Source organism: Penaeus vannamei, chromosome 7, assembly GCF_042767895.1.
Source record: "Penaeus vannamei isolate JL-2024 chromosome 7, ASM4276789v1, whole genome shotgun sequence".
Taxonomy (NCBI): Eukaryota; Metazoa; Arthropoda; class Malacostraca; order Decapoda; family Penaeidae; genus Penaeus; species Penaeus vannamei.
Window position 1 is genome coordinate 44,667,196 of NC_091555.1, and position 10,000 is coordinate 44,677,195.

The 10,000-nt window shown below is 48.7% G+C and overlaps 1 protein-coding gene across 1 annotated transcript; it reads left to right on the forward strand.

The window, feature by feature from the left end:
- Nucleotides 1-1,403: 1,403 nt before the first annotated feature.
- On the forward strand, nucleotides 1,404-2,373 carry LOC138862195 (POU domain, class 4, transcription factor 2-like). The gene is made up of 2 exons (XM_070123383.1): nucleotides 1,404-1,518; nucleotides 2,189-2,373. Exons 1-2 carry the CDS (start codon nucleotides 1,404-1,406, stop codon nucleotides 2,371-2,373), a joined length of 300 nt encoding a protein of 99 aa, XP_069979484.1.
- Nucleotides 2,374-10,000: the final 7,627 nt, after the last annotated feature.

Here is a 10,000-nt window from a genome sequence, read left to right on the forward strand (position 1 = left end):
ATTAGTTGTATCAATGAATATTTATGATTTTGATAGTATTTATGATAACGACAATTAACATCATCTTCATCACCATGATAATGATAACAATGATTATGAGAATGAGAATGATAATGGTAATGATAATACCAGATATACCATCAACAACGTCATAACACAACCAATTACACCACCGCCAGCAACACCATGACACCACCACAACCTCTACAACCACCGCCAGCAACACCAGGACACCACCACAACCACTTCAACCACCGCCACCAACACCATGACACCACCACAACCACTACAACCACCGCCAGCAACACCATGACACCACCACAACCACTACAACCACCGCCAGCAACACCATGACACCACCACAACCACCACAACCACCGCTAGCAACACCATGACACCACCACAACCACTACAACCACCGCCAGCAACGTCATGACACCACCACAACCACCGCCAACAACACCATGACACAACCACAACCACTACAACAACCGCCAACAACACCAGGACACCATCACAACCACTTACACCACCGCCAGCAACGCCATGACACCACCACAACCACTTCAACCACCGCTAGCAACACCAGGACACCACCACAACCACTACAACCACCGCCAGCAACACCAGGACACCACCACAACCACTACAACCACCGCCAGCAACACCAGGACACCACCACAACCACTTCAACCACCGCCAGCAACAGCATGACACAACCACAACCACTACAACCACCGCCAACAACACCATGACACCACCACAACCACAACAACCACCGCCAGCAACACCATGACACCACCACAACCATTTACACCACCGCCAGCAACACCATGACACCACCACAACCACTTAAACCACCGCCAGCAACACCATGACACCACCACAACCACTACAACCACCGCCAGCAACACCAGGACACCACCACAACCACTACAACCACCGCCAGCAACACCAGGACACCACAACCACTACAACCACCGCCAACAACACCAGGACACCACCACAACCACTTCAACCACCGCCAGCAACACCATGACACAACCACAACCACTACAACCACCGCCAGCAACACCATGACACCACCACAACCACTACAACCACCGCCAGCAACACCAGGACACCACCACAACCCCTACAACCACCTCCAGCAACACCATGATACCACCACAACCACCGCCAACAACACCAGGACACCACCACAACCACCGCCAGCAGCACCATGACACAATCACAACAACCACCGCCAGCAACACCAGGACACCACCACAACCACCGCCAACAACACCAGGACACCACCACAACCACTACAACCACCGCCAACAACACCAGGACACAACCACAACCACCGCCAGCAACACCATGACACCACCACAACCACAACAACCACCGCCAACAACACCATGACGCCACCACAATCACTACAACCACCGCCAGCAACACCAGGACACCACCACAACCACTACTACCACCGCCAGCAACACCATGACACCACCACAACCACTACAACCACCGCCAGCAACACCAGGACACCACCACAACCACTACAACCACCGCCAGCAACACCAGGACACAACCACAACCACTACAACCACCGCCAGCAACACCATGACACCACCACAACCACTACAACCACCGCCAGCAACACCAGGACACCACCACAACCACTACTACCACCGCCAGCAACACCAGGACACCACCACAACCACTACAACCACCGCCAACAACACCATGACACCACCACAACCACTACAACAACCGCCAGCAACATCATGACACCACCACAACCACCACAACCACCGCCAGCAACACCATGACACCACCACAACCACTACAACCACCGCCAGCAACACCAGGACACCACCACAACCACTACAACCACCGCCAGCAACACCAGGACACCACCACAACCACCACAACCACCGCCAGCAACACCATGACACCACCACAACCACTACAACCACCGCCAGCAACACCATGACACCACCACAACCACTACTACCACCGCCAGCAACACCATGACACCACTACAACCACCGCCAGCAACACCATGACACCACCACAACCACTACAACCACCGCCAGCAACACCATGACACCACCACAACCACAACAACCACCGCCAGCAACACCATGACACCAACACAACCACTACAACCACCGCCAGCAACACCTTGACACCACCACAGCCACTACAACCACCGCCAGCAACACCATGACACCACCACAACCACTACAACCACCGCCAGCAACACCAGGACACCACCACAACCACTACAACCACCGCCAGCAACACCAGGACACTACTACAACCACCGCCAACAACACCATGACACCACCACAACCACTTAAACCACCGCCAGCAACACCATGACACCACCACAACCACTACAACCACCGCCAGCAACACCAGGACACCACCACAACCACCGCAACCACCGCCAACAACACCATGACACCACCACAACCACCACAACCACCGCCAGGAACACCAGGACACAACCACAACCACTACAACCACCGCCAGCAACACCAGGACACCACCACAACCACCGCCAACAACACCAGGACACCACCACAACCACCGCCAACAACACCAGGACACCACCACAACCACTACAACCACCGCCAACAACACTAAGGATAGTAATAACAACAACAACAGCAAAAAATGGTCTCATTTGGCAAAAATATGATATATTACCATCTCGAATTGCCGCGCACACACCTCGCCGAGTTTCTCAAGTGTTCGAGAAGGACAGCTTGGGCCAAAGTTCTGTTCCCTCTCTCTTCCTCCCTCCTTTTATCTCTTCTTCCTTCTGCTTTCTCTTCTTCTTCGCCTTCTTTTAATTTTTCTCCTTCTCTTTCCTTCTGTTTTCTCTTCTTTCCTACTTTTCTTTCCTTCTTCTCTTTCCTTCTTTCTCTTCTTCCTTCCTCTTCCTTCTCCTCCCTCCTTTTTCTCTTCTTCCTTCTTCTCTTTCTTTCTGTTTTCTCTTCTTCTTCATCTTCTTTTCTTTTCTTCCTTCTTCTTCCTTCTTCTCTTTCCTTCTGCTTTCTCTTCTTCATCTTATTTAAATTCTTTTCCTTCTCTCCTTCTTTCTCTTCTTCATCATCTCCTTTTCATTTGTTTCCTTCTTCTCTCTCCTTCTTATTTCTCTTCTTCTTCATCTTCTTCTTTTCATTGTTTTCCCTTCTCTCTCCTTCTTTCTCTTCTTCATCATCTTCTTTTAATTCTTTTCCATCTTCTCTCTCCTTCTTCTTTCTCTTCTCCTTCATCTTTTTCTTTTCATTTTTTCCTTTTTCTCTCTCCTTCTTTTCATTTTTTCCTTCTTCCCACTCCTTCTTTCTTTTCTTCATCATCTTCTTCTTTTCATTTTTTTCCTTCTTCTTTCTCTTCTTCTTCATCTTCTTTTAATTTTTTCCATTGTCACTTTCCCTGTTATTTCTTCTTTCGGGCTTCCTTTTTCTTAAATTTTGTATCGAATATCTTTTATCTTTTTGTTTTCTCTTTCTTTTCTTATTTTTCCCTTTTTCTGACCTTTATTCCTTCTTCTCTTCATCTTCCTTACTTCTCTCACTTCTCTTCCCCTTCTCTCTACCCCTCATTCCTCCTTCCCTTCCTCCTTCCCTTCCTCCTTCTCTTCCTCCTTCTCTTCCTCCTCCCCCTTCTTCCTATTCCCCCTTTTCGCTCTCTCTTTCCCTCCTCTCCCTTTCTCCCCCTTATTTTTATCTACTCTTCTCTTCTATTTCCTTCTCCCCTTCCTTTGGCTATGTTTCTCCTCTACTCTCTTCTTTCTCCCTCTCCGTTCTCCACTTTCTCGCCTCTTCTATACCTTTCTCTCTCCCCTAACCCCCTTCTTCTATGCATTGGTTGCACCTTCCTCCCATCCTCTCCCCTCTGTCACTCCCATTTCTTAACTCCCCCCTCCCTTGCCACCTTCTCCCCCTCCCTCTCTCTCCCGTCCCTCCCCTCTCCCCCCCTCTCCCTCTCTCTCCTTTCCCTCTTCTCCTCTGACCTCCTCGACCCGCTTTTCCATGCACTGGTAACATCCCTCTCTCTCTCCTTCTCTGCCTCCTTCTCACTACTTCTCTTCTCCCTCTCTCCTTCCCTCTTCTCCGCCCTCTCCCACTCCCCCTCTTCTCCGCCCTCTCCCACTCCCCCTCTTCTCCCCCCTTCCTCCCCACCTCCTCCGCCCTTCCCTTCCTCCTACTACCCCCTCTCTTTCCCACTTCCCCTCTTCTCTGTCTCTCTTCCTCCACCTCTTTCTCCCTCCTCCCCCTCTCGCTCTCCCACGCACTTCTCTTGGCCTCTCCCCTTCCTCCTCTTCCCTCTTCTCACAAGCTCCCCTTTCCCTCTCTGCCCCCTTCCCACCTATCTCCTCTCTCCCTCTCCCCACCATTCCCTCTTCGTCTCCCCCCTCCTCTCCTCCCCTCCCCTCCCTCTTCCCCTCTCCACTATCTCCCCTCTCCCTCTCCCTCACCCCCTTCCCTCTCCCTCTCCCTTCCTCTTACCCCACTTCTTCTCCCCCTCCCTTTCCTCGCCCTTTCCACCCCTCTCCCTCGTACCCCACTTCTTCTCCTTCACCCTCTCCCTCTCCCCCTCCTCACCCTCTCCCTCTCACTCCCTCCCCCTCTCACTTTCACCCCCTCCCTCCCTCCCTCCCCCCTCCCCTCTCCCTCTCACCCCCTTTCCCCCCCCTCACTTCCACGCACTGGTGGCAGCAGAAGAGAACCCGACAGATTATTGGATTAGTTTCCCATAAAGAATTTCTTCCGAGGGACATTTCCGTCGTGGCCATGTGGAGTTTATTACCAACCTCCGAATGCTTTTCTGGTGTCAAACAAAGGGGAAATATATGTATATATGCGGTGTATTTGATGTGGGAGGAAGGGGGGTTAAAGGGGTTAGGGGGTTAGAGGGGGTTAAAGGGTTAGAGGGGGTTAAGGGAGTTAGAGGGGGGGTTAAGGGGTTAAAGGGGGTTGAGGAGGAGGGGTTGAAGGAAGGTTGCTTTCTGGTGTCAAACAAAGGGAAAATATATGTATATATGCGGTGTATTTGATGTGGGAGGGAGGGGGTTAAGAGGGGGTTAGAGGGGGGGTTAAAGGGGTTAGGGGGGGGGTTAAAAGGGGGTTAGAGGGGGTTGAGGGGAGGGGAGGGGGCTTAGGCCAACCTTGGAATGCTTTTCTGGTGTCAAACAAAGGGAAAATATATGTATATATGCGGTGTATTTGATGTGGGAGGGAGGGGGGTTAAAAGGGGGTTAGAGGGGGTTGGAGGGAGGGTTAGAGGAGGTTGCTTTCTGGTGTCAAACAAAGGGAAAATATATGTATATATGCGGTGTATTTGATGTGGGAGGGAGGGGAGTTAAAAGGGGGTTGAAAGGTTGAGGGGAGGGGGAGGGGTTAAGCCAACCTTCGAATGCTTTTCTGGTGTCAAACAAAGGGAAATATATGTATATATGCGGTGTATTTGATGTGGGAGGGAGGGGGTTAAAAGGTTAGAGGGGGTTAGAGGTTGAGGAGGAGGGGTTGAAAGGGTTGAGGAGAGGGGGAGAGGGAGTTAAGGTTGGATGGGGTTGCGTGTAGGATTGTGGTTGTGGAGGTCGTGGGGTTAGGTTGTGTTGATGTGGTTCGTGTGTGTGTGTGTGTGGTTGTGTGTTCGAAGGGTGTGTGGTTGTGAGTGTGTGTGTGTGCGTGTTTGTTTGTTTGTGTATTGCATGTGTGTGTGTGTGTGTGTGTATGCATGTGTGCGTTGTGTGTGTGTGCATGCATGTGTGCGTTGTGTGTGTGTGTGTGTGTGTGTGTGTGTGTGTGTGTGTGTGTCATTTGATGCATTGTGTGTGTATGTGTGTGTCTGTGTGTGTTTTATGTGTCTTGGCTTTAATATGTTGTGCGTGTGTGTCTGTGTGTTTCTTTTGCATATGTGTAGTTTATGTGTACGTTTACTCTAACGCGTTACGTGTGCGTGTGTTTTATGTACGTTTGCCTTAATGTGTTGTGTGTGCGTGTGCGTGTGTGTGGATAGGAGCGAGCGTCAGCATCGCATGTAATTTGGAAAAGAATTTGTTTATTACCCGTTATATTAGTTTCCATTGTTCGCATTAGTGATATGTAGATATTCCTTCCTTATTTGCTCGTATTTGCATATAGACGATCCCAAGAAGCGTCCGTAAATTTTATTCAAATATATCTCGCTTTATGATGTCCATTGCTCGTTTGTTTTCGTGTATTTTACAACATGTTTTTTTTTCTCTCTCTCTCTTTTCATTTTTTTTTTTATTATCACTTACGTGTTTTTTTTCTTTCTTTCTTTTTCTTTTTCCTTCCTTTTTTAATTTCGCTCACTCTCTTCAATTCTTTTTTTTCATTATCCTTTACGTTTTTTGTTTTTATTATTTCTCTCTCTCTCTCTCTCTCCCTCCTCCCTCCCTCCCTCCCTCCCTCCCTCCCTCCCTCCCTCCCTCCCTCCCTCCCTCTCTCTCTCTCTCTCTCTCTCTCTCTCTCTCTCTCTCTCTCTCTCTCTCTCTCTCTCTCTCTCTCTCTCTCTCTCTCTCTCTCCCTCTCTTTCTCTCTTCTTTTTCCATCCTCCCTCACGTTTTTTCTTTCTTTCTTTCTCCTTCTTTATACTTCTTTTTTCTTTTTTTCTTTTTTTGTCTATCTGGTCCTATGATATTCATATTCATCCGCTGAAAATGTCGAATTCGTGTTTTTGAATTTCCGAGATCCAGTGTTTGATTTTGATATATGTAAAAAGTTTCGACAGCATCATTATGACGAACGTGAAAGAAAAGTATTACATTTTCTGCGCCGCGTCAGAGAGGGAGAGGGAGAGGGAGGAAGAGAGAGAGAGAGAGAGAGAGAGAGAAAGGAAAGGAGATTGAGAGGAAGAGAGAGAAAGAGAGAAAGGGAGAGGAAGAGAGAGAGGGGGGGGGTAGGAGAGAGAGAGAGGGAAAGGAAGAGAGAGAGAGAGAGGGAGGGGTGGTAGAGAGAGAAGAGGGAGAGAGAGGGGGGTAGGAGAGAGAGAGCGAAGAGAGAGGTAAAGGGAGAGGCAGAACGAGAGAGAGATGGAGCTTGGGAGAGAAAGAGAGAGGGAGTGAGAAAGAGATTGGGGGTTAGGAGAGAGAAAGAGGAGAGGAAAAAGGAGAGAAAGATGGAGGGAAGGAGAGGAAGAGGAAGAAAAACAGAGAGTGAGAGAGAGAGAGAGAGAGAGAGAGAGAGAGAGAGAGAGAGAGAGAGAGAGAGAGAGAGAGAGAGAGAGAGAGAGAGAAAGAAGTATGAAAGTTTTCACTCTGCATCACGAGTGAGCGTTAACGTGCCATTTCCTTTTTATTTCCTTCTTGCCTCTTCTTCCTATTCCAGTTTTCTTCTCCCATTCTCTGTTTCCCGTTTTCTTCGTCCAATCTATTCTTCCCGTTTTCTTCTCCAATTCTCTTCTTCCCGTTTTCTTCGTCCATTCTCACCTTCCCGTTTTCTTCGTCCATTCTCTCCTTCCCGTTTTCTTCGTCCATTCTCTTCTTCCCGTTTTCTTCGTCCATTCTCCCTTTCCCGTTTTCTTCGTCCATTCTCTTCTTCCCGTTTTCTTCGTCCATTCTCTTCTTCCCGTTTTCTTCGCCCATTTTGTTTCCCGTTTTCTTCGTCCATTCTCTCCTTCCCGTTTTCTTCGTCCATTCTCTTCTTCCCGTTTTAATCGCCCATTCTCTCCTTCCCATTTTCTTCGTCCATTCTCTACTTCCCGTTTTCTTCACCCATTCTTTTTCCCGTTTTCTTCGTCCATTCTCTTCTTCCCGTTTTCTTTGCCCATTCTCTTCTTCCCGTTTTCTTCGCCCATTCTCTCCTTCCCGTTTTCTTCGCCCATTTTGTTTCCCGTTTTCTTCGTCCATTCCCTCCTTCCCGTTTTCTTCGTCCATTCTCTCCTTCCCGTTTTCCTCGTCCATTCTCCTTTTCCCGTTTTCTTCGTCCATTCTCTTCTTCCCGTTTTCTTCGTCCATTCTCTCCTTCCCGTTTTCTTCGTCCATTCTCCTTTTCCCGTTTTCTTCGCCCATTCTCTTTTTCCCGTTTTCTTTACGAGCAAGACTTCAGGGCAAACTAGCAAGAGATTTGGCGATTGTTGTGGTTAAATAAATGTTCCTCTTAAGTCAGGTCTTATGTTGGACCAGCGGAGGGGGAGGGAGAGGGATAGAGAAAGAGAAAGAGAGAGAGAGAGAGGGAGAGAGAAAGGGAGAAGGAGAGGAAAGCGAAAGAGTGGGAGGAAGTGAAGAATAAGTGGATGAGGGAGAAGGGAGGAGGAATACAAAATGAGAGGGAATAGGGAGGAAGAAGAGCGAGAGGGAGAGAGTATGAGAAAGGGGAAGGAAATGGATGTGGAAGAAAGGAGGTGGGATAGGAAGTAAAAGTGAATGGAAAGGGGAAAGAGAACAGTAAGGGAAAGAAAGGGGAAGGAAGGAGTTAAGAGGGAGAGGGAGGAAGGAAGAAGAGGGTCAGAGAAGAAGGAGAAGGAGGAGGAAAAGCAAGAAGAAAAGGGAAGAAAGAAGCGAGAGAAGGGGAAGGAGGAAGGAAAGAATTACGGAATAAGAGTGAGGAATGAATAAAAAGTGAAGATGGGATAGGAGAAGGGAGAGGAAGGAACAGAGATAAAGAGGAGGAATAAAGACTGACGGAATAGGGAGGAACAGAAGAAGAAAAAAAGAAGAAAAAGAAAACGAATAATAAAAAAAAAAAACAAGAAGAAAAATAAAAACTAAAAAGACGACCAACTCCCTCTCCCCCCGTCCTTCTCCCTCCCCCTCCCCTTCCCCCTCTCCCCCATCCTCCTCCCTCCCCCTCCCCCTTAACCCCCTACCCTTTCCCTTCCTCCCCCTCCCCCTTAACCCCCCTACCCTTCCCCTTCCTCCCCCCTTCCCCTTCCCCTCTCCTCCACCCTCTCCCCGTCCCTCTCCCCCTTCCCCTCTCCCATCCCCTCCCCTTAACCCCCTCCCTACCCCTTCCCTTTCCCCTCTCCCCTCCCCCTTAACCCCCCTATCCTCCCCCTCTCCCCTCTCCCCCTTCCCTCTCCCCAACCCCCTTCCCCTTCCCTCTCCCCCTCCCCCTTAACCCCCTACCCTTCCCCCCCTCTCCCCCTCCCTCCCCCCTCCCCCTCAACCCCCTACCCTACCCCTTCCTCCCCCTATCCTCCCCCTCCCCCTTAACCCCCCTCCCTACCCCCTCCCATCCCCTCCCTCTCCCTTCCTCCTTCCCCCCTCTCCCCCATCCCTCTACCCCCTCCCTACCCCTTAACCCCCTTCCCCTCCCTCTCCCCCCCCCCCTCTATCCCCCCAGAGGTTGGCTAGCCCGAAGGACGCAGAAGAATAGAGGGTTAAAAATAGACTTTGGCGTCGCGGGGGGGGGGGGAAGTCCCAGGGGAGCGGTGTTTTATTAAGGGAGATTATCCCGGGTGTCGTGGTGACGTCACTGAGACATGGGGGGGTATTTTTTGCTATTTTTTGTAGTTGTTGTTTTTTGTTGTTGGTGTTGTTTTTGTTTGTTGTTGTTGTTTGTTTTTGTTTTCTTGTTGTTGTTGTTACTGTCGTTGATGTTGTTGTTGTTATTGTTGTTTTTGTTGTTGTTGTTATTGTTTTTTTGCTGCTTTTGTTATTGTTGTTGTTGTTTTTTATTGTTTGTTCGTTTGTTTGCTTTGTTTTGTTTTGCTTGTTTAGCTTTTTTGTTTTCTTTCTTGTCTTGTTTGTTTTTCGTTTGTTTGGGCTTTTTTTCTTTTCTTTTCTTCTTTGTCTTGTTTGCTTTTGTTTATTTAGCGTTTTGTTTTCTTTTCTCTCTTGTCTTCTTTGCTTTTGTTTGTTTGAATTTATGTTTCTTTGTGTTCTTGTTTGTGTAAGTGTGTCTCTTGTTGTTATTGTTCGTTTATTTCTCTCTTCATTCGATTGTTTATGTATGTATTTATCAAATTGTTTATTTGTTACCGTCCTTGGAAAGGTTGTGGAGAACCATTTTTTCATGTATTTATTTTT